This window comes from Paroedura picta, chromosome 3, assembly GCF_049243985.1.
Source record: "Paroedura picta isolate Pp20150507F chromosome 3, Ppicta_v3.0, whole genome shotgun sequence".
In the NCBI taxonomy this organism is placed as follows: domain Eukaryota; kingdom Metazoa; phylum Chordata; class Lepidosauria; order Squamata; family Gekkonidae; genus Paroedura; species Paroedura picta.
In genome coordinates this window covers 132722711-132748064 of record NC_135371.1, presented here as the reverse complement: position 1 = coordinate 132748064, position 25354 = coordinate 132722711, and the positions used below count along the sequence as shown (strand labels likewise).

General features: G+C 44.4%; 2 protein-coding genes across 3 annotated transcripts in view; one reads left to right on the top strand and one right to left on the bottom strand.

Moving 5' to 3' along the window:
- Window positions 1–25354, bottom strand: part of ACSF2 (acyl-CoA synthetase family member 2) — a 76374-nt gene that overhangs the window by 17897 nt on the left and 33123 nt on the right. The window lies entirely within an intron of this gene.
- Window positions 14330–23748, top strand: CHAD (chondroadherin). The gene is made up of 4 exons (XM_077327932.1): window positions 14330–15273; window positions 21507–21670; window positions 22225–22370; window positions 22730–23748. Exons 1-3 carry the CDS (start codon window positions 14488–14490, stop codon window positions 22364–22366), a joined length of 1092 nt encoding a protein of 363 aa, XP_077184047.1. The 5' UTR covers window positions 14330–14487; the 3' UTR covers window positions 22367–22370; window positions 22730–23748.

Sequence of the window (25354 nt, the reverse complement as noted above, 5' to 3'; positions counted from 1 at the left end):
CAGGTTTTAGCTATCAATCTGGATCTGTACAAGACACTGAGAACCAGAATTTAATAATTTCCAGACTGTATTGCATTCTGTCACTGCAGGGCTTGAGATATGGTATGCAAGTTAACTAAAATGAAAATAAAAACGTAAGGGAACATGGTAATAAGAACTGGGTGCTTACAAAACTAGTAGGACCGAAACAGCCCTGAATGGTGACACCACTGAAACACCCTAAAATCTATTTTTATGCTGTTTTGAAAATGGAATATTTATTTGCTTAGCCCACAAGAGCCTCTATGGAGAGGCAGAGGGGAGTCCAGCCTTCATAAACTATTAACCACTTGATTCACACGCTTTGCAGAGGAGTGAATGTTTGAAGAACTGTTAATCAATTAAGAAAGAGGGGAATTGCAGGATAATCCCAACCTCTTCTGAGATGTCTTAGTGATGCTAGCCTCAGGAGGCCTCCAAGATGAAGGACTGAATGGAGGTCCAGTAAATTGTGGTATTTGTTGCCCCACAGTCGAAAGACCATGGACACTACCGGCACTGTCACTGACTTACCACATGCCACCCAGGAGACACTGGCACAAACTAGGTAAACTGTGGACTTGTGAGAATCACTGCCTGCTCTTTGACCAGTAAAGAACTGTGAAATGTAATGGGCAAATACTAAATCCTGCCCAGGTGCCATAAAGACGTTCAAAGACAAACAGTGGAGATTCCACAGTCCCTCCTTCAAGGCATAATGCCAACCCATGGCAAGAACCAATGACCCCAGCAGCCTACTGGAGGCCCTTTCCTGAGGTAATGGGGGTGGGTGGGATATTTTGAGAAGAATTTCCCTTCAGTTAAAATGAGACTAAAAGCCAGTCTCTGCCCTCAGCCCATAGGAATGTTCCAAATCGAAGCACAAAGATATTGATTAAGTCAGTGTGGTGTGCTGATTCATGCTCGACTAGGAATAAGGAGAGCTGAGTTTATTCCTTACACACTATACAGAGCTGACTGGGTAGTTTTGGGCCACTTAACAATGTTGTTAGGAGGATAAAATGGAAAGAGGAGACTGACCGATACTGCCCTAAACTTCCTGGAGAAAAGGTGGGATTCAAAAATGATAAAATAACCCATGGCATTAATTAAAGAGGAAATATAAAATGTGTCATGCATAGCCTATGTCTATAGTTTTAATCTGCAATGGAAAAAAACTTACTGCCTTCAACTGACAGAAACGGAAACTCTAATGTTTCCTGGCTCTGGAGAACTATTTGCTTCAATTAAATGCTCCAGAGGGGTAGCTGTGCTCGTCTATTGAAACAAAATAAAATAAAGTCTAATGGCAACTTACAGACTTAAATTAAAGACTGAGGAAAGGGATAGGAAAGCCCCTCCAATATATCTGAAAATCCATTCATATGTGTAAAAATACTCTTGCAGTGTGAAAAGACGATGTCCTGAGAAATCTGTACTAAAGGACAGGGTTGAACCAGCATGTCTTGGTTGCCATTCTGGTGTTTTTACTAGAAACATCTTGATACTATCTCTCAGGGTACTATATTTGTTAAAAGGACTGTGCTCTCAGAGGATCTGAGGAATAATTGGTTATGCAGCATTTTTCCTATATGAAAGAAAGCTTCTGGTAAAAGACATATCTATCATGGACTATTCCAACAGAATAATGTGTCACTCCTAGGTGTAAACTGCACGGAGCTTTTATTCCAACCCCAGATTGATTCAGTCCCTGCCCTCTACACAGAATGCGATTTCCATTTGGATTTTGGGCGATTTAAATTTTCCTTCTGCGGCAAGAAAGATTGATCCGGAGTGACCCTACCTTTATTGTGCGATATTTTAGACTGCTTTTAATCCTGAATATATTCAGAAAATCGCATTGTTTTGAATCTGGGCTCTCCTCTGTGGTAGAGGACCCGTGATTGGCTACAGGTGGTCATGTGACAAGCCTGCCTTAAAGGAGAAGCCCCTAAGTTCTCTCAACTTCTGTCGGCCTTGGATTTTTTTGTGTGCCTTCTTCGTTTCCCCTCCCATACACACACACATACACTTCAAGAAAGGATTTTTTTCCTCCCTCCTCTGACTTCTTGGATCCTCTCCCCCCCCCTTCAAGAAAACAAAGAAAGAGTCTCCATTTGCCCCCCCCCTCTTCTGAGCCTCCCTAACCACATGCAGAAGACTTTTCTGTTTCAATGGGGAGGGGGGGGGAAGAGGAAGACCTGAGTTCAAAGCGATCTGAATTCAACAGGATTGACAATGGAATAAAAAAAGTAGGTGCAGACTCTGCCCTTGTTGTTGTTATGTGCGAAGTCGTGTCCGACCCATCGCGACCCCATGGACAATGATCCTCCAGGCCTTCCTGTCCTCTACCATTCCCCGGAGTCCATTTAAGTTTGCACCTACTGCTTCAGTGACTCCATCCATCCACCTCATTCTCTGTTGTCCCCTTCTTCTTTTGCCCTCGATCGCTCCCAGCATTAGGCTCTTCTCCAGGGAGTCCTTCCTTCTCATGAGGTGACCGAAATATTTGAGTTTCATCTTCAGGATCTGGCCTTCTAAAGAGCAGTCAGGGCTGATCTCCTCTAGGACTGACCGGTTTGTTCGCCTTGCAGTCCAAGGGACTCGCAAGAGTCTTCTCCAGCACCAGAGTTCAAAAGCCTCAATTCTTTGACGCTCGGCCTTCCTTATGGTCCAACTTTCGCAGCCATACATTGCAACTGGGAAGACCATAGCCTTGACTAAACGCACTTTTGTTGGCAGGGTGATGTCTCTGCTTTTTAGGATGCTGTCTAGATTTGCCATAGCTTTCCTCCCCAGGAGCAAGAGTCTTATAATTTCTTTGCTGCAGTCCCCATCTGCAGTGATCTTGGAGCCCAGGAAAATAAAATCTGTCACTATCTCCATTTCTTCCCCTTCTATTTGCCAGGAATTGAGAGGGCCGGATGCCATGATCTTTGTTTTCTTGATGTTGAGTTTCAAGCCAACTTTTGCACTCTCCTCCTTCACCCGCATCAACAGGCTCTTTAGTTCCTCTTCACTTTCTGCCATTAGAGTGGTATCATCTGCATATCTGAGGTTGTTGATATAGACTCTGCCCTACTAATAGTGAAATGTCTCATTACCAGTTATATTCATGATGAATGAAGCAAAATCAGACCACTCCCAAAGTGATTCTTCACTTATCACTCTGTCTAATAATAAAGTGGTTAGGCCCTCTTTGATCACTAAAGCAATAAAGTTGCATCACTTACATAAAACAGGAGTCATTTTATTTCTCCTTACTTGGAATAATCAGCAGGGCTAAAGAGTAATATGTCTTTGTAATTTATTCATTTTTATAAAACCAAAAGAACTTAATGAAAGCTGAATATAGACTAGGAAGTATAGTATGCTGAGAGGAGTTAAAGGAAAATGAGAGGGGAAAATCAGCCTTTTAATGCTCCATAGATACCCAAAGATATCTTGGCCTCAACCAGAGCCAGGGTCTTTTTGGCTCCAACCTGGTAGAAAGAGTTGCCAATCAAAACTTGGGCCCTAACAGGGTGATCAAAATTCCACAAAGCCTGCAAGGCTTTTCCACCAGGCTTATGGTTGAGGCAATGGTGGTTGGAGATCATAGGCTTGGCTCCTTGGCTCCCTACCCTATGGCAGGTGTCTGGCACGGGATAAAATGGCAACCAGAGGGCAAGGGGATTGAAGAAGCTGAACTATGTTTTAAACTGTTTTAATGATGTTATTTTATTGCTGAAAAATGCCACGAACCTGCTTGTGGGGAAGGGCGGTATAAAAATCAAATAATAAATAAATAACAGCATTCATCCCAGCAAGAGTTCTCGTGAGTCAGAGCTCACTTCTTTAGAAGGAAGGAAATAATTTTGCACATATTCATATGGAAACTACAGACATTTGAGGGAATAGGAATTGGGGTAAAGAGAGGCTTGAGGTAGATCCTGTCTTAAATTTTTCAGATGTAATTCTCTGTGTAATCCTCCCTCTCCGCTCTGTAATTTCCTTGACAAAACATGTGTAAAGCAATTTCTTTCTTATATGCTTCTGACAAAGTGAGCTCTGACTCACAATGCTCATGCGGGGATAAATGTTGTTAGTCTTTATGGTGCCACCAGATTTCTGTTTTAACGGCTCTAGATCAGACTCTTTTTCCAAATAATTGATTTTTAACACAATGGGGGCACAGTTACCAAACATTGTAATGAGCAGTTCAAACATCTTCTCTTGCATTTCTGTTGCTAGGAAGGCTTTCTTTGAACCATATACTCTTGACATGATTGCCATGTGGACTGGGGTAACTTGAGTGTCACAGGTGCCCACTGGGTACCTCCTATAATCTGAATTATAACAAGCAACGTAACTGTCTCACATATACCTCTGAACTATTCTGTGACCATTTAAAATTCTAGCTTTTGTCCATCTTGTAAAAACATTTCAAGGGATTTAAAAAAAATCTTAACTCACAAATCCTATTAAAATTTTATTTGTGAGCTGTTTACTAGGGAAACAACACCGTCATTATCCCTCTTGGGTTGCTTTTCCATAGCTTGATATAGCATGGGGACTAGTGAGATTAGTGCAAAGACAGAAGTATAGCTGAGGCTGACACTAAGTGTGCTTCTAAATAAGTTCTAATTGTCAAGGGGGTCTGAATTGAGAAGGCATGCCTTTGTCAGTTCAATGCTATGAGACGTATGATGCACCAATGGCCAGAATGTTGGTAAGTGTATGTATGTATGTATGTATGTATGTATGTCAATGAGTAACAGTGATAACAGAAAGAACAGTGCTTAACAACATCAGCATATAAAAAGGGTATAAATACAAACAGGGTATACCCTATCAGAAATATTCATATAAGCATGACCTTCTCCCTAAAAACTACCTAATAACATTCATCGTAAGCATAAATCAGCTTAATTAACCATTCCACGAGCTTTTAAGAACATGAGAAGAGCCCTGTTGGATTAGACAAATGGTTCATCTAGACCAGTATCCTGTCTTATACAATGGCCGGTCAGTCCTTCTGGAGAGCCAACAACAGGACACAGAGGCCAAGGCCTTCCTTTGATTTTGCCTACTGGCTCTGAAATTCAGAGGATTAGTGCCTCTGAATGGGCTAGTTTTCTCAGTCACCATGGCTAGTAACCACTGGCAGACGTATCCTCCATTAATCTAACTCCCTTTTAAAGCTGTTTAATTCCTGTAGCTATTGTGACATCCTCTGACAGTGAATTTCACATTTTTGGGGGGGTTTGAAGTAGTCATCATTACCCTCCATCCCCCAATGCCCTTGTTCGGATAGGGGAGAGTGGCATTTTCCGCCGTGCTGGGTATTTTTATAGTCTTTTAACAGGGGTTTTAATTGGGGATTTTAAGACTATTGTTACCCGCCACAAGCCTGTAGGGAGTGGCGGGAAATAAATCAAATAATAATAATAATAATAATAATAATAATAATAATAATTTTAATCACTCTCTGTGTTAAGCAGTAAACAATGAGTTATTGGGCATTCTCTGGGCAAAATAAACCAACCATCTAACGCTCTTCCAGGGAAAATCCAAGGAAGATTTGAGACTGTATCTGAAGAAGAGGAACTGGTATTTTATAATCTGCTTTTCACTACCCGGAGGAGTCCCAAAGCAACTTACAAACACCTTTCCCCTTCTCTCTCCACAACAGACACTACCAGACACCTTGTGAGGTAGGTGGGGCTGAGAGAGCTCTAACAGAACTGATATGCGAAAACAACACTGAGGTAATTATCACTAGCCCAAGGTCACCCAGCTGGCTCCATGTAGAACAGTGGGCGTATTTCTGTGGAGATAACTCTCTAGATTTCCTACTTGCCTCGCAGGATGGCATTCTGTACTGGAAGGAAGACACAACACCAACAGGTTGGAATCAAGCAGGTCACAGGTTATTAACTCTCCAACTGGAGTGCTGGCAGTGCACAGAACAGATCCTCTTCCTGCAGGCCCCCTGGGGTGACCACAACCACCTCTCCCAAAATGTGGCTCCCCTTGTCGTTGGTATTCCCAACTGAAGAGTGGCCTTCCTGGGGACCCGCTGGCGTAAGCCTCTATCTGGATTACCCAGACCACCTGGCAATGCGAGCCGCCCTTGCCTCCCCAGCTGGGTTGGCATCAGCTCACATCCGTGCCACCTTGTTAAGGAGGCTCCACCCATGGTGAGTCTGATGCACAGACCGGACTACAAAACAGGATCAGTTCCATGCCTAAACCACAAGTTGCAGCAAATAACAGTAACACTACATTATGATGATGATTTTTTTAAGCAACATATATCAAGCTTGAACAAAATGGCTACAGCATCAATAGCCATAAAGAAGCTTCCCTCTGCGGCACCGGGGGAGGAAGGAGGCCAAGCAGGCTCACAGTGCACCTATAGGGGGCCGCAGGTTCACGCCTCCTCCCCCCTCCTCTTTTGGCACAAAACTCACCAGCGTGCCAAGCCCAGCAGCTGCAAGGGCACCCTCCTTCCAGCCCTGCTCAGCCTCTTTGGCAATTTGCTGGCCTGGCGGTGAAGGGGCAAGGCCACACTTCTGCATCCTTGGATGGTAAGTAAAAGAAAAGAAGTGAGCAGGAATGGACAATACTGTCCTTATCCTTGTTCATACTGGAAGTGTGAAGAATTCCAGGCCCAAGGTCAGGGGCAATGTTTCCTGGATAATCTGAGCTTAGCACAAGCACTCCTATCTCAATGACATTACAATAGCTCCAAAGATGACTTAGAGCCAAGAGACTAGTGGGTGGCAGAAGAACAAAGAGCTTGATGCTGGACTGCAGTTTGTGAGGACAGATGGAAAGAGTGCAAAGGCGGAGAACCTGAGGAAGCTGGCATCAGACAGCAGGAACTCAGAGAAGCTGTGAGGTGATCAAAGGAGACAGTAAAGAACTGATGGGAGGATTGGCATAGCAGGGAGAGAGGTGAAGCAGCCAGACTTTACAGCCTCCAGAAGGGCAGCAGACAGAATACCAGAGGTGGTAACTCACAGACAAAAAGAGCACAGTGCACACGAAGAAACAGAGGCTCAGGAGAGGTAAGAAATCCAGTGGCAGTGCTAAAAGCTGGGCTGAGTTCTCCACTGCCCCAGCTCTACCGGATGGTTTTAAAATATTACATTATTATTTTCCCTCCATTAAAAGTTGTCAGAATCGGAACCTGAAATCAACACACTCTCCAAAACATAAAAATACCCTCCAACCCCAACACCAATCAAAAGCCCCTTTGAAATGCACATCTGCAAAACAGAGGCTTGGCCACTCCCATCCAGTTAAGCATAACACCTCACTACGCATGCTCAGCCACACCTCCTCTCAACAATGGAAAAAGCCAGACAGCCCTGAGAATAATCCCTCCTCTGTGTCCTAAATCAATCCTTGGATCCCCTCCCTTTCTTGAGGCTGTCTCGCCTCCGTAAACACCCCGGGCAGCCAAGCATTTGTAGGTAGTTTCAGCAGGAGAAGCCTCAACAAGGTCACAGTTATATGTCCAGCTCCCAACAGCTTGCTGCAGCCAACACCTGGCTGGAAACCAGCTCAAAATGTTCCATCTCCAGCTTCCACCCCCAACTTCTCCCTAGTCTCTCTCTTACCCACACAGGATGCAAAGGAGCGGGGACCTGGGGTCTGAGCCACCTCATTTTCTTTTGCCCATATCATCATTGCTAATCTCTTTAAAAGAAACTGAACTAGGGGCCAATCCCTCCTTCACCTCTGGGTCCTTTTTTGAGGATTCAAGGTGAAAACCTTTCTTAAAGTGCTTGCCTGGCCATGTAAACAGAGTGAATGCACTAGGAGGTGGGAAACTTTCCAAATTACACCCTACACAGTCTGGGACTAACGAATCTATAGGACCACTTCTTCCCTTACATCCCTTACACCCAAAGAGTGTTAAGATCCTTGGACCAAAGGAGGTGAAATTGCCTTGGCCCCGGCCGGATAGATGCTCTGCCAAAAGAAATTAGGGCCCTGCGGGATCTTTACCAGTTCTGCAGGGCCTGTAAGAAAGAGCTATTTCACCAGGCCCATGATCAGGGCCCAGAGAGACCACCAAGAAGTGCTGGCCTTAGTGCTGGAAATTGAGGAAAATCTGCTCCAAGAATTCTGACTCCCCCCCCCCAGTCTAAACTTGTAGGGGAATTGAAATGAATTTATGATTGATTGATTTAATTATTACATTTATTGACCACCGCTCTTGGGCCAGCTGCCTCATGGCCATTTACAACAGTAAAACACAATAAAATGCAATAATCCAATAATTCCATAACATAAAACTTCGAACAACAGAAAACCAAATCATCCACTCCAAAATTCCTTACTCCACAAGCCCATATCAACCCAATGCCTCAAGATAAGTGCTTGGAGGAAGGGCCAACAAGATCTTCCTTGCCCTGGACTCAACTAAAGGCCTGGCAAAAGAGCTACATCTTGTAGGTCCTGTGGAATTGAGTTAGTTCCAAAAGGGCTCTTAGCTCTTCAGGGAGCTCATTCCAACAGGCAGGGGCCAGGACCAAGAAGGCCCTGGCGCTGGTCAAGGCCAGGCATATATCACATGGTCCAGGGATCACCAACCTATTAGAGTTCACAAACTGGAGAGCTCTACAGGGGTGCATAAGGAGATGATCCCTCAGGCACACTGGACCCAGATCACAAATGGCCTTGAAAGTTGAAACAAAGACCTTGAACCTGATCTGAGATTCTACTGGCAACCAATGCAGCTACCTCAGCACAGGCTGGATATGGGCTCCCCAATGTGTTTTCATGAGAATCCTAGCGGCTGCATTTTGTACCAGCTGCAGTTCCTAGGTCAGAGATAAGAGCAGGCCAATGTTTTAGTGCCTATTATAGTTTTATGTTGTCATCGATCCTGAGCTGTGCTGGAAGGATGAGTTTATAGGAATAAGGTGTATTTATTTGTTTGTTTGTTTGTTTATTTATATAAATAAGGAAAACCCATCTCCACACAATTCTTTTAGCGTAGAGAGAGAATATCCCTTATCCTCCAATGTTACTTGTTTGGTAAACTGTAGACCACAATATACAAAGTATGTGGAAGGGAAGGAATTCCATCTGGAATACCACATACAATGGATATGTGGTGACAAACAGATGTCAGATCAACTTAGGAGAAGTTGTGACCTGAAGAGCTGGTTTTTGTACCTCACTGGTCCTCGCCCTGAAGGAATCTCAAAGTAACTTCCTCTCCTCACAACAGACCCTCTGTGAGGTAGGTAAGCCTGAGAGAACTTTGAAAGAACTGTGACTGGCCCAAGGTCACCCAATTGGCTGCTTGTGGAGGTTTGGGGAATCAAACCCAGTACTCTAGCACAGGGGTAGTCAAACTGTAGTCCTCCAGATGTTCATGGACTACAATTCCCATGAGCCCCTGGCAGCAAAAGCTGGCAGGGGCTCATGGGAATTGTAGTGCATGAACATCTGGAGGACCACAGGTTGACTACCCCTGCTCTAGCATATAGAAAAACTGAGTCCTAAGGCAATGTTCTTATTTATTTATATACTAGCTTCAAAGCCCGTTCCTAAGAATGGGCCTTGAAAGGGTCCCCTCCCCTGGCCCTTGGCCAGGCAGCTTAAGGTGGCTTTGGGCTGCAGCTCACAGCCAAATCAAGTAGAGCGAGTGGGGGCTGGCCAGCTCGTTAGCAGGGCCAGGACAGAGCTCCTTAGTAGGCAGTCAGCAGGCCCTTGTTAGCAGGCCCTGCTTATCAGACCGGGAGGCCCTCATTAGCAGGCCAAGCCTAGCAGGCCTTCCACCGTGACCCTTTGACCAGGGCCTTCTCCCCTTACCTGCTGCTGGCTCTAGGCACTGAGGCACGTCTGAAAGCTAAGAGGCTAGATTCCAGGGATGCTGGGCGGAAGCTGCAGGGGCAGGACCAATCAGGTTGCAGCCAGCTGTGCTTTGCTGGCTGCACCCTTTGGCCCTATTCCAACTTGGACAGCCGGACATGTTCCACCCCCCTGGCTGTTTCACAAATATACAGAGGAACCATGGATATGAATTTATTATATTTATATACCGCACTCCTTTTCAGCTCACGGTAGTTTACATAGAACATGAACATCGGAAAACAATTACAGTATAATCTAGTAACAATAATGTTGAATAAAATAACGGTAATAAATGGATATAGTAGTATTTCAGGAAGTGGTTGAACAACATTAACCATCTTATGGTTGGTCAGTTCAGAATTCAGTTCATGGAGAGGGGTTCTGGGGGGCTCATTAGATGTTGCTTTGGTCAACCTTAACAAAATGCCTGATGGAAGAACTCCATTTTGTAGGCTCTGCAGAAGTGTGCTGTCTCCGGTAGGGCCCTGATCTCTTCTGGGAGCTCATTCCACTAGATGGGGCCAGGATGGAGAAGGCTCTGGCCCTGGTTGACATCAGACATGCTTCCTTGTGGTCAGAGATTACCAGCCAGTTGGAAGGGTAAACTGGCATAGAGCAAGTTGCAGACGTCCAGTATAGAGGTGACCATCATGTGGATCACTGTGGCTAGGTGTTCTAAGGCCAAATAGGGTGCTAGTAGTTTGCTTAGTGCAGGTGGTAGAATTCCATCCATGCTACTCTTGTGACCTGTGCCTTCATAGACAGGGAGGTGTCCAGGTTCCTGACGGAGTGAGCCACTGACAGTTGTACCCCATTCAGGTTGGACAATTGCATTTTCTCACTTGGACCCTTCCTGCCCAGCCATAAAACCTCCATCTTTGAAGGGCTGAGGTTCAGATGACTCTGCTTGAATCACCTTGTCACTGCTTCCAGACATCTGGCAAAGGCTTCTGGGGGAGAATTGGGGTGGCCAGCCATCAGGAGAAAGAGCTGGGTGTCATCCACATATTGATGACATCCCTGCCTGAAACTCCACACCAGCTGGGCAAGAAGGTGCATGAAGATGTTAAATAAGATTGGAGAGAGGACCATTCCCAGTGCAACTCCACATGTAAGCTGGTAGTGGCTTGTTTCTTTCCAATTGCTACCCTCTGTCCATGACCCCAGAGAAAAGAGATGAGCCAATGGAGGGCTGTTCCCTGTATCCCGGCATTGGCAAATGTAGGTCTGCCTTCCCTAAAGCCTGCTTGTTAATTCCATCGCCCCCTTCTTGCCCTGGATTCCCAGTGATTCTGAGGAAGGGAAAATTAAGAGACTCCTCTCCAGGGGAAATAGTGAACAAACCAAACAAATAGCTAAATACTGTGCCATAGCATGCAAAGTATGACAAAACTGTGTTATTGGAAACTTGCCTTAGGTAATCTTGACATGTTTTTAGAGTTTTATAATGTTTAAAATGTTTGATTTATAAGTGTTTTTAGTTGAACATTTGCATACTGCCATGATTAGCTGGATTATGGTTTTGAAACTTTATATCTGTGTTGGAGCCATATTGCAATAAATCTAATCTAACCCAATTGTACAGATTAGAGGCCACCACTCTTATCCACTATACCACGTTGACTCTCAAATTGGCATACAGTGACCCCATAGAGCAGGGATAGTCAAACTGCGGCCCTCCAGATGTCCATGGACTACAATTCCCATGAGCCCCTGCTGGCATTTGCTAGCAGGGGCTCATGGGAATTGTAGTCCACGGACATCTGGAGGGCCGCAGTTTGACTACCCCTGCCATAGAGCTTTCAAAGGAAGAGCTTTTTAGAGGTCATTTGCCACTGCCACCTCTGGACAGCAACCCCAGACTTCCTTACATTTTTTTAAAAAATTAAGCATATTTATATGTTGCTTTTCTCCTGGAGCACAGGACTCAAAGTAGTATATAAACATCCAAAGCACAAAAATCCCAGATGAGTAAAATCACCCTAAATTCCATCAAAACATATCAAGTCTAATATAAGTTCACTTCCTTGCTGGTCTCCCATCCAAGTACTGACCAAGGTTGACCCTGCTCAGCTTCAGGCTGCTGCTACTGATGTTAGCCATTCAGTTGTGTCTGACTTTTGGCGATCCAATGGCTCAGCTGTTGCCATGTCTTTCAATCTTGCACTGCTACTTTTAGTTGTATAATGCTCATGCCAGTGTCCATTTTGATTGTGTATAACCACCGTGTTCTTTGTCGGCCTGGGTTGTCCAGACTGGAACTCAACCACCAAGAAGGAATGAATTTTGTGTTCCAAATAAAATTCTGCTCTCGTGGGATAGTATGAACAGCAATTTATAGAGTCAAGGGCCAGGCCAGAAGAAATATTTTTACATGGCTTACAGAGCCACTGTAAGCAGAGTTGCACTTTTTGAAGTCAATAGAAATCAATGGGCTTAGAAGGGTGTAACTTGATTTAGGAATGTACTATCATTTGCTAAAATCAGGTTCAAACTACAAATTACATGAAAGATCCTTGATTGGATCATCCAATGTGTTTTGGCCCTAGAAAACAGCTGTGGAAGGTTCCAGCTACACACAGATCTGTCTTGGCTTGTCTCCTTTTCTTATGAGCTAAATACAGCCCTGAAGGGAGTAGTCTGACTGGGAAAATGGCATGAAGGGGAGTAACTGACACACACACACATGCGTGCGCACACAAACACACACACACACACAATTGCACAGGCCGGTGGTCCTGATCCGAATCTCTTTCCTCATCAGAAGATCCAATCATGCATTTCTAATATCAGAAGATCCAATCATGCATTTCTAATATTGAAAGTAGCCTAGCCCTTAATCTGTAGGTACAGTTTTGTGACTGTTTGAACCTAAAAGTAGAGACTATTGTGTGAGTCACGGATTCTCTCAAGGATAATCACAGTATCTGTTCAGCCTCTAGACATATTGATTTTCTAGGTCAGGATCCTGAATCCTAGCTGAGGACCCTAGTTGAGGCTCATGAGGACCCTGATTCAAGGTAAGACTTTGGGCCATTCCGCACAGCGTTAATGTTGCTGAAGTGTTACCATTGTGTATTTATTTTTCGTTATTCACGACGTCGTACACAATCTGCAACACTCCTGCAACACTCCTGCAAAAATCGCTTCATTGTAGCGCTTTTCAGGGAATCCACAAAAGTGGATCCGCAAAAGTGGATTCCCCTAAAAAAAACGCTAGACTTTAGAACAACCTGCAACACATCTGAAAATGACATGTGCGTTCTCAGTATAGTGGTAGCAAGCATGTCCCTCCCTAAACTCTCACACCCGAGCTTCCGGCGTCGCAATCGCCATTTCCCCCCCTTAAACCGGCAAAAGCAATGAATAAGCGATGCTTCTTTGGCTAAAATCCCTCCACAAGCAATTGTCTGTAAAGTTTCCAAGCACAATACAGCCCCCCCCCCCGCTGGACTCTGCCCATAATTTCAGCCAGAAATAGCACGGGGGGGGGGATTTCTTTTTTTTAACTTTAAGAGCGTGTAAACGATTAAGCACCAACTCCTACGCCAGCGAAAAAGGTCTTTCTGATACATTGCTACTGGTGTTTTCGGATTTTTAAAAACAATTTTTAAAGGGAAGCACAAACACAACAGCTAATTGGCTGTTCTGTTTGATTGACGGCCAGGGGCAGGAGGAAGCACGGGAAAATATCACCGCCTTTGTTGGGATTTCGGCGAGACCGGAAACTTGTGCGTTACGAGAACAGTGCTAATGGGAGAGCCTTTTTTCCGATATAAACGGCTGTGTGCGTTACCGAGACCTGCCGCTGTTGATTGCAGTGCTTTTCAATAGCGCTCAGATTTAGCCACATTGCCAATTGTACGGAATGCTTCTTTGCATTTATACAGCAAGCATTCAAAGCATTTTACATATGGCAATATGGCCAAATCTCTACCCAACACTCCTGTAAGGTAGATTGGTATCATTAACCACATATTGCAGATGAGGGAGCTGAAATGGAGCTTTCCCCTACTTAAAGGAGTTCATGACTGAGGCAAAATTTAAACCAAGGGCTTCCCAATTCATTGCCCACACTCCTAGCCCTTATACTTTATGGTGTAAAATCTTCAACATTATTCTTGAGACTTATCTGACATGGTAAGTGATGTTAGTTGCACCAGCAGGCCTGTTCTATCAGCCACTGTTTAGGCTCAGCAACAAGACAGAATCCATCCCAATTCTAAAGATGCTTGGCACATCTTGCTTTCCTTTCACACCGCTTAGGGGACACAGAGAACTTTCCCCTGCAACAGACATGCAAATGCTTTCCCCATGGATGATTTGCTAGAGGGAAATGCAATCTTGGCATCCAAGCCAGGAGGGGAGGAGGATCCACCTCTACTTGGTGCCAAGGGGTTAAACTCACACTGAGTTCCTGAAGCCAGTTCTTTCCAAGTCAGAGTCTGCCTGCTGGCTGCGGTTAGAGGGAAGGGATTTGGTTTTTTAATATCATTATAAATAGGGCTGTGTTCAGCTTGCTGCAGACTCACTCTCTCACTCACTTCCCTTTCTCCCTCCTCCTTTTGCTGCTGCTGCTCCTCCTCCCTGCAGATCCATCTCAGTTCTATGGACATGGACCAGTCAGGCTTCTTAATCAAGCTCTTCGGCTTACTGCTGTGTCTCCTGCCCATTCTCCAAGCATGTCCCCAAAACTGTCACTGCCACGGGGGAGACCTCCAGCACGTCATCTGTGATAACGTTGGACTGAGAAGGATCCCTAAGGTGGCTGAGCAGACAAGGCTCCTCAATCTACAAAGGAACAACTTCCCTGTCTTGCCAACCAATGGCTTTAGGGAGATGAAAAATCTTGTTTCCCTCCATCTTCAACATTCCCACATCAAGGAGATCTCCAGTGGGGCCTTCCGGGGCCTGAAACAACTGGTTTACCTTTACTTGTCCAATAATGACATCAGCATCATAAAGCCAGGAGCCTTTGATGACCTGACGGAACTCACCTACCTCTACCTAGACCACAACAAGATCTCTGACCTGCCCAAGGGGGTCCTCTCCCCATTGATTAACCTTTTCATCCTGCAGCTGGGTAGCAACAAGCTCCGAGAGTTGAGGGCAGGAGCCTTCCATGGTGCAAAGGACCTTCGCTGGCTCTATCTTTCTGATAACTCCATCTCCTCCATCCAGTCTGGGGCTCTAGATGATGTGGAAAACCTAGCTATCTTCTACCTGGATAAGAACCAACTGAGCACCTACCCACTGGCTGCAATGAGCAAGCTAAGGGTAGTGGAGGACCTGAAGCTCTCACACAACCCCATGAAGGTTATCCCAGATTTTGCTTTCCAGTCTTTTGGGCGATATATGGAGACCCTCAGCCTGGAACACATGAACCTTGAAAAGGTAAGAGCTCCTTGGCATTCCTCCTAGCCTTCCCAGAGTTACGTATCCATTTGCTAATTCCCACCAATAACAACATTTCATATTGTATGCCTACCAGTGAGGCAGCAAAACAGGGCTGCCCACAAAAAAGACAGGGGGTTCTACAAGTTTGGAAGATTTCCTGAGAATAGGAAGAATTATTTTGGCACTTCAAATGAAGAATAAGAAGAAATAAAGCCTCTAAGTTGTCTTGTTAAGTAGTGGGCACATTCACTGCCTTCTGGGAAGCACAGAATATCAAGGGAAACAGCAGGGAGGAGAAACTACCCCGATTGAGCCTTTTGGTATCCGGGAAGACTTATGTCTGGGACAGTTTTCTGAACTGTTTACCTTTCGCCCATTCCTTTCAAAATTACATCCCATTCTTCCAGTATTCCATCATACTGATCAGAATATTGAAACTAGGGGTAAGACTAAGGAAATAGGAGCAAATTCTCAATGCTGGGTTTACCAAGGACAGGATTCTATCCCTCCTCCCCAAAAGATCCCAAATATACCCCTTCACTGTCTTCCAAACAATTAAATTGCAATTTATTTCCATGGGGGAAAGTGCTGCACTTGTTGACACCATTGCGCTGTCTTCACACATATCCCAACTATTATGATGACAGGCATTTTGCAATTTACTACTGTGCTTAGAATACAAGGTTGGCATGGTTAGAATACTGGTCTGACACCAAGTTCCAGAGGATAAAATAAAAGCTGTAATCTGGGACATAGCTGATTTCTAACGACAGAGACAGCTAGTAGAGGGATCAAGTTTAAGCCCCACCCCAACAGTGTCCTCAAGTATGTACCTTTCTCCCATAAAATTAATTCCTAGGAAGCAAAAGTAAAATTCTGCACAGGGGAACAACACTGTGATGAAAGCAAGCCACACCTACCATCTCTGACCCTGGGAAGCTACCCTAAAGGCTGCACAGTCCTGCCGAGGCTTTGGTTGGGTGCAGGGGAATGTCTGTTTTCTACTCCTCAGAACCTGAAAACTTTGTTCAGCTAGGGAAGGAGGCACAGTGCCAGTTTTAGAAAAGATGGCCTGACTTTGCAGTGACTTTGCAGTGACTGACAATGTCAGCAGAGTAGGAATAAGGGAACATGCGTAGAGAAAAGGACTGGAATCCTCCGTTCCTCTCCCTCGCTTGACATGTCTGACAAACCAGTATCACGTTCAGGGCTACGTAAGATACATAGTGTACATGAGTCAAAAACACATGAAGAATATCCTATACTGGTTATCAAATTTATCTTAGTTAAATTAGGAGCTTCCTGATATTTTCAAAGAGCCAATGTCCTGATTGGCTCACTTGGTGACATCTTCCTGGTGACAACTTTCCTTCCTGCTTGCCTCCAGAAAAGACAAAATGAATGCAGGACAACTGCTAGACAGTTAGCTAGGACTCTCTAGCTCTCCTCTTTCTTTACAAAGTTGTTTCTCTTCTTAATAAAACTACCTTATTCTTCTAAGCAGCCTGATGCTTGGGTCCTCTTTGTGTATTTGACAACATAAAGATCATCATTTTCTTCTTGTTCATAACTCTTGACTTTCTGCTTATGTTAAGGGAGAAGGACGAACCTCACAAAGTCTGCAAAATGACTGAGCACCTAAAATAGCCCTGGAAAGGCATTCACTGTGAGCTAGTTACAATACAAACACACTGACTGCAGTAACTCTACCAAAAAAAGAAATAAAGGGCCACAGTTACAACAGAGCTTATCTTATGCCCAGATGAATATTTTTAAATCATTGCTGGAGATAAAATGGCTTTTAAAGTGCAGCCTTTTTCTTATTCTGTAAGACTGTGCAAAAGAAAAGCACAACATCAGCCATTAGAAAATTGGTAATTATGATGCCACTAAAAACTTTTAAAAGTATTTTGATCTTTTAAAAGTATTTTGATCTATGTATCTTTATGTACTTTACTTCCCTAGATTTGAAATGACTTATTCTGAAATATCATCCTTTTTATTTATCAGGCCCTTTTCTCCTTCCAGTTTCCTCTCATTATCACCTAAATCCTTTACTGTCACTTCCCACCATCCCTAAATCAGCTGAATCCTTCTGCTATCTGCTTTTCCTCTAGCCCACCTTGCTGTTATTTTGAAAGTCCTTTATTAGGGGCCTTCATTGACATACCAGAACTAGGAAACAGTTGTTTATAATAATAACCACAATTGAGATGTATAATTTTGAACCCACAAAACAAATGATGCAATGAAAACATGTATGTATGTATGTATGTATGTATGTATGTATGTATGTATGTATGTATGTATGAAAGACAGATGGACAAATACTGAACAGGGGGATGACTAGACAAGCGGATTGTGAGAGAACTGTGGCTCACACCCAAACTAGGTAGGCACTAGAAAAGAAGGCACATCAATGCTCTGTTTCTAAACACCAAACTAGTTATCTGTTCCTAGTAAGATTTTGGAGTGGTCGAGTGCAGTGATCTCCACTCAAGAGATTATAAGTAGCAGTGACTAGTGAGTTACTGCAAAAGGTAGGCTGGGCTCACATAAGGACGTTTACCCTTCTCCCCCTGAACCCTACACTTTATAAAGAAGGATTTGTTTATTGATTATCTCTCAAGAGAAACCTCACAGTATTCCACAAAGATGCTCTGTTCCAATCCTGAGAGCTGAAGGGACATTCAGGAAATGCAGCAAAAAGCTTCTCTTCTTCTCCCTGAATGAGTCATGATGACCCTGAGGTAACAGCATCATGCTTGAGGTGCGACTTGTAAACAGGAGGCAGCAGTGACATCACGCTGGATGAAGCCTGTTCTGGATGGGAATGGAGGCCACATCAAGGAGAAGCAGCAGAATGGAAGACTTCCAGGTGTGCAAAGAGTTCAGATCTCAGTGTGCTCTGCTACCCCTCTTTCCCAGGTGAATCAACACAGCAGCTCAAAACAAGATGGTAACTCACCAAAAGGATGAAGCCTGGCCAAAGGAAAGAGGAAAAATATATCCCGGCAACATGAGGGGAAACTCTGTGAGGTGTCTATATTGCTAGCAAACATAATTACATAAATTATTTTAAAATTGCTGAAAAATTCCACTGAGATCAGCTGTTGACCTAGGATGGCTAAGTTACAAAGAAGACTCTGATGATAGAACTAAAGAATGAAAAGGGGATTTATTCAAGACTGAAGTAGTGTGAAGCCCTTTAAATAATGCTAGAGGTATTTTCTATCTTGATATTACTTCAGTAATATTCAAAAGGCTCAACATTAACTTCACAAAGAGATTGTCATGTGGCTGATGGATAAGAAACATCTTGAACTAGTCATACATTTCCTTTAGGCTCCATCTAGATATGCCATGGACAAACAAAAGATACAGGAATGATATGCTTCTAAGTGGATGCTCTAGAGCAGGGGTAGTCAAACTGCGGCCCTCAAGATGTCCATGGACTACAATTCCCAGAACTCCTGGGAATTGTAATCCATGGACATCTGGAGGGCCACAGTTTGACTACCCATGCTCTGGAGCAAAGACTTGGCGTGGTGGTTAAGAGTGGTGGCTTCTGATCTGGAGAGACGGGTTTGATTCCCCACTCCTCCACATGCAGGCAGCTGGGTGACCTTGGGCTAGTCACAGTCCTGATAGTACTGTTCTTACAAAGCAGTCCTGTTGGAGCTCTCCCAACCCCAACTACCTCACAGGGTGTCTGTTGTGGGGAAAGGAAGGGAAGGCAATTGTAAGCTACTTTGAGACTCTACTGAGTAATGAGAAGCGGGGTATAAAAACCAACTCTTCTTCTAAAACTGTTAAGGGAATTGCATGCTTTAATATACCCCTAGAAGTCATGGTGTCTTCCTTCAATAAAAAATCCTGGATCCTAAATTTCTCAGCTGTATGCCTGGTCAGGTCATAATGGTGGAGACCATGAAGGAGCTGTCCACAGCACCATATCCAAGCTGCTTCTTCCACCATCTCGAGCTCTTAAGACAGTTCTATTCTCAATTTTCCTCCCATTAGTAAAAAGAAAGCCTGTTAGTTCTTCAATATCTAATATTGTATCTACTCAAGTCCAACTAGGACCCCTCACCCTATTTCAAAATCCCAGCAACTGACTTCTACATTTTAAAAAGTCAAGCTTCCTTCGTATGTTATGCTGGTGGCATTGAAGCAGTTGTGGCGTGGTTCCCCCGCATGCCACTGGTGTAACATAAAAAGTGCTGGGCCACATGAAAGCAGCCCATGATGTAGTTTTTCCCCGCACTGCTACTGGCATAACACGGCCTCACCCATCCCTACAATACACCTGCAAAATTCCTTTCTACCTCTGTAATTATTTTTCTCTTGGCTTAATCATTAATGGGTGGTTTATTGTTCTCTTTTGTTTTAGCCAACCCACCCAGCTTTCTACAAGTGCAGGACCCACACATGATGTCTTTGGGCCCAGGACAACTTGTAACACAAAGGGGGGGGGGAGGGAGAGAGAGAGAGAGAGATTATGTCCTGTACAAACCTTGTCCAGAGTCATGAAAGAAAATATTTTGTTTTATTTACGAAATGGCATAAAGAGACCAGAAGCCACATGAGGAAACCCAGAATCGAGAGATTCTGTACCCAAGAGAGAATATACAACTGAAGTACACAAGGGTGTGCTTCATTTAGCAACAATATATTTTTTTTAAAGGACAAAATTTCCATCCATAGTTGTCTAGTGGTCCCCAACCTTTTTACCACCGGGGACCAGTCAACACTTGACAATTTTACTGAGTCTTTTGCCAAGGGATGTTGCCACCGCCTGAGCCCCTCCTCCGCTTGCTTTCCCACTGGTGCCCCTGACTTTCCACCGCCCACTGGGGGACGCTGCAAGCAGCAGCTGCGCAGTGCCACGCCGTGGGGGAGCCTCAGCCATGGCGGCCACCGGAGAGCACCAAAGGTGAGCCAGCAGCAGAGTGGCAGGGCAGCCCCCAAGATAGCAGCTGGGGAGGAGGACGAGGAGGATCCGCGGGCTGACCCAACTGATCCACGGAGCGGCACTGGTCTCCAAACCGGGGGTTGGGGACAGCTGGTCAATAGCATTAAGGTGGTACATAGTGGTAATTCTTATAAATATGTCCAACCCAATATTGCTTACTGCCCAGTTACTGTCATCGCTGAAGTTAAAATGAAAGAGTTGACCATTCTATTGCAAAAGCACCACACAGCTATTCAGCACCTAGTATCCAAAATCATCCAACAGGAATTATGCCTAGGTGATATAGTAGGTTGTGGAAACATTATGATGACTTGGAAACTGTTCTGGTTAGATGTGTATATAAATTCCTCCTTCCCACCACCAAAAAAAAGGATGGAATGACTATAATGGGAATGGTGAGTGTTGATGGGCAAAAGGGGCTCTTTAAAACTACAGTCAGCTGTTTTTAATATAACCACTGATTTTTATGGTGGTTTGGGGTGATAAGTTTGTTTCCAAAAATCTTTCCAAAGCACCTAAACAGTGACAATTATGAGAGAGGAAAAAACCAGCAAGAAGAACTTTTCTAGTTCTTTCTCACTGCAGAGTTTTGTAAAGGAGCCACATTCTAAAAATTCTGCAGCATCCTGAGCAAGGGGAAGAGAAAAGAGGGCAAGAAACCTGAGAAGCTGGAAATCTGCCTTGTTGTTTTGACTGTGCCAAATGTAACTTTTCAGTAAGAGGCCACAGGGCTCTGCCAAAGTCTACAGGTCTGCGAGTCTCAGCAAATACCCCTTTCTGAGAACAGTTCCGTGAATGTGGCAACTGGGCACGAGAAGAGATTTCAGCTCTGAAGACCCAAAGATATCTGCACTCCTTGAAGAAATGCCTAGAAGGAAATGGGAGGTGCCCAAGCAGGCCCTCTTAGAGGCCCAGAAATGCTTGGGCCACTTGTAGATTTTGAGGCCCCTAGCTGTAACAGAAAATTTTATAAATGATGATATGTGGTGCTCATAAGAACAAGCTGCAAAATTTGTCAACAGCCAAAAAATGTATATACATTTGTGGCCCTCTGTCGATATGACACGCAGGCCTCTCCCCGCAAGAGGACATAAAGCACAAGCCTCTTTGAGAAATGCCCATATATTCCTCAGATACAAAGATACCTACAACTCACAGCTTTAAAAGATGAAAACAAAATAAGATGTCTGTGTAAAACAAACACTGGCTTAATTCAGTGGGTTCCCAATGATCACTGCTTGCTCTTCTGCTTCAGTTTTCAGATAAAGCATTTGCTGGTGTAAGCACACTGAAGACTGTTCACATTGAGAACAATAAACTTCACAATCTTCCTGGTAACTTCCCATTCAGCGGTCTTCAGACACTCACCCTGTCTAACAATCCCTGGCATTGCTCCTGTCAGCTAGCACCTCTGCGCAGGTAATGAAGGGCTGCTTCACTGAGTGCATTGGCTCCTCCGATCAGAGAAAGTGTGTGGGAGGGAGGGAGGGAGGGAGGGAGGGAACGTTGGTTAGTTAAGGCTCGAATGCCAGTGCATGGCAGGATGCTGTGGTTAATTCACTCTTACCCAGGAGATCTGACCTAACAAGTGCCTTATGACTGCCGGAATTTTTATGCCTCACTTTACTCCCCAGTAGAGACCCCAAGCGGTTTACAACTTTTCTTTTCCATGTCTCTATTTGATCCTCAAAAACAACCCTGTGAGATTCAGTGGGGCCCAAGGTCACCCAGCAAGCTCCCATGGCAGAGCAAGGATTCAAACCTGGGTCTCCACAATCCTAGTCCAACATTCTAACCCAGGGGTGGGCAAACTGTGGCCCTCCAGATGTTCATGGACTATATTACCCATGAGCCCCTGCCAGCAAATTCTGGCAGGGGCTCATGGGAATTGTAGTCCATGAACATCTGGAGGGCCATAGTTTGTCCACCCCTGTTCTAACCTGAACAATGGCCGCATGTTCATCTTTCTCTAGGTGGCTGGAATCCACTCGCTCACGCCCTGATGCAGCTTGTTCATCACCATCCGCAGCCCGAGGACAGCAGATCCGAGACGCTGCTGCACTCCGCAGCTGCAGGCTCCCCACTAAAAGGTCCAAGAAGGGAAGTCGCCATTAAACGGGTAATTGAGAGGTTTCCCCTTTCTAGTAAAAGCCACTACTTCTGTACAAAATGCCTCTTTGCCACTCATAACATTTTGTCATTAGGACAAAATTGGGAAAAATTATGTCGCTGTGGTACAATTGCTTTTTATTCACTGGCTTCTAATCACTTTTAGCAGCTATGCTGTAATTATTTGTGAAATATTAGACAGGCAGCATAGATTTCCTTTTTTTAAAGAAATAAGGAAGCTTTTTCCTTTCACTTAGTTGGAGCTAAGATGTGTGAAGAAACATGTGCAGTCACCTGCTTCATCTGCTTTGAAGACATTTCCTGTTGTTTATGGTTCCTCCCTCCCCCCCTCTTTTTCCCCTCTCACAGGGCCCAGGAAAAGCTGGTCCCGGTGACTGGCTGTTTTAACCAATCAGAAAACTACTGACTTCTTCCAAGCCCTTCACCCCAAGCATCTCCTTCCCTCCCTCTGAGAATCATGCATCCAGTCACATCCATTTCCTGCCGAACGCAGGTGACAGGATGGAATCCACCAATCAACTGTGTGTCGTCGTCCCCCCCTGATATTATATATATTATAACTTATGCATGACAATGCTAAGACAAGCTAAACTAGATCCTGCTGGTAAATTACAGTCATCTCAGTCTTGGTCTGAGTCAGTTTATCCCCAAATTGACGGAAACAGGTTGCAAAAAAAAGAGGTTCTCCATATTCCCAGCCCTGCAAATTGGTGGTTTTGCATTAGAAATTCAACATTCTCCAGCAGTCTTTAATCACCAACATGTAAATTCTGTACACAGATTTGCCCTTCAGGAAATTTAAAATATCTTCTAGATCAGTTGGCAAAGCTTGCCAAGATTTCACTGTTAGCATGGGAGAAACAAGGTAATGCAGATATTGGGGAAACAACTGGAAAGACTTGTAGTGGAGGGAAGAGAAGGGTCAGAACACCAGGTCTTAAGCTGGTTTAAAAGCAGAAGAAACACCTTCTGTAGTGATATGGAATGTGGTTACCCAGAAACAGGAAGTAGAAAAACCAAAGGTGTATGTATAAACCAGAGGGGGGGGAGAGAGATTATTGCTGATACTCTGGAAAATAATCACCACCTTCTTAGTACCATAAAATTACAGCTGGAAGCAGTGAGATGACTGTGATATATCATAAGGGATTTACAGCACCACGATTTCATGTTAACTGCATTTTTTTAATCCTGAAAGTTTATATAAATATATATTTATTCCTGTAACTGAGTGTAAATGACTCCTAGGAGGATTTTTTAAAAAAATAAGCAAAGATGTCCTCCTATTCTTAAGTAGAAAACAAATTGTATATTTTCTTATGTACAACTTCTGTATAAAGCTCCTGCTGCAAAAATGAAGTGATGAAGTTTTTATGTAGCCCTCTGTCTCCTCCATGTGGCACTTGTTAAAGTTCAAGTATGACTCAATGAGTACAGCTGAGCTTTGGATTTCCATGCCCCGCTGTTGCCTCACAGGCTGAAAATCTTTGGAAAAAAAGCCTTTTCTTCCAGGGCACATGTGCCTATTTATTTGCATGTTTGTTTGCATATGTGGCCAAGGGACCAAGCCCTATGAAGATAGGTTGAGGGACTTGGGAATGTTCAGCCTGGAGAAAAGGAGGTTGAGAGGGGACATGATAGCCCTCTTTAAGTATTTGAAAGGTTGTCACTTGGAGGAGGGCAGGATGCTGTTTCTGTTGGCTGCAGAGGAGAGGACACACAGTAATGGGTTTAAACTTCAAGTACAACGATATAGGCTAGATATCAGGAAAAAAATGTTCACAGGAAGAGTAGTTCAGCAGTGGAATAGGCTGCCTAAGGAGGTGGTGAACTCCCCCTCACTGGCAGTCTTCAAGCAAAGGTTGGATACACACTTTTCTTGGATGCTTTAGGATGCTTAGGGCTGATCCTGCATTGAGCAAGGGGTTGGACTAGATGGCCTGTATGGCCCCTTCCAACTCTATGATTCTATGATTCTATAATATACATGTACACACTGTGGAACAAGCATAGCCTGCACAGCTTTGGGAAAATGGCCTCACCTCTTTACCAGAATCTTTTACTGGATTCATTTGGAGCATTAACTATGGTCTGACAGTTGCACAAGCCACCTACTCTTAACTACAAGAGATGGCAAGAATGGCTCCTTCCTACACAGAAAATGGGTACTCTGGGGACTGTGCAATTATGCAATATATGAGCACCAATAGTCTGTGTGGGAATACAGTGGTCCATTCCGCACGACTTCAATGTTGCAAAAGGCTTGCAAATTGTAAACACTACTAATTTGCAGGTCCGCAAGATGTCACACACAATCTGCCACACTCCTGAAACAGTCCTGCAAAAAGCGATTCATTGTAGCGCTTAAAGGGAAATTGGGAAAAGTGGATTCACCCTCTGAAAAGCACTACACTCTTGCAAACAATCTGCAACACTAGCAAAAAAGACCTGTGCATTCCCATTGTTGCGGTTCCAGCAAAGTCCCTCCCCCTGCCTCTCTCCTCCGAAGTTCCGGCGAAGCGATCGCCATTTTTTTTTCTCGGAGCGAGCAGAAAGCAACGAACCGGTGAGCCTTTATTCACCCAGCGAGGCTTCTCCGGCTACAGCCCCTCCACAGAAGTGCTTTAAAGCTCCCCTAAGTCACCAAGCACAACACAGTCCTGTTTGCAAGTTCCCTTTATTTTCGGCTGAAAATCGTGTCCGTGCAGGGGGGGGGGGGATTTCTCTTTTCACTCGGGGGAGCGTGGCAACGATGAATCGCCAGCTCACACGCCAGCTGCCAGCTAGATGGGTCTCTCCGTTGCAACGAATTAACGCATATTCATTGCAACGTGTGTGTATTTTTTTTAACTTTTCTTAAAGGGAAAGGGGCTTTCCCAGAGCATGATAACATCCGCCCATTGGTTGTTTATTTGACTGACGGCCAGGGGCGGGACAAAGCACAGGAAAAATCGCTTCCTGTCTAGCGATTTT

Bases quoted from the DNA above. Each gene is read 5' to 3' on its own strand.
- CHAD (XM_077327932.1), top strand. From the start codon at position 14,488: ATGGACATGGACCAGTCAGGCTTCTTAATCAAGCTCTTCGGCTTACTG. The intron at 15,274-21,506 runs GTAAGAGCTCCT...CTTCTGCTTCAG, and splicing joins AACACATGAACCTTGAAAAG to TTTTCAGATAAAGCATTTGC. The intron at 21,671-22,224 runs GTAATGAAGGGC...ATCTTTCTCTAG, and splicing joins CAGCTAGCACCTCTGCGCAG to GTGGCTGGAATCCACTCGCT.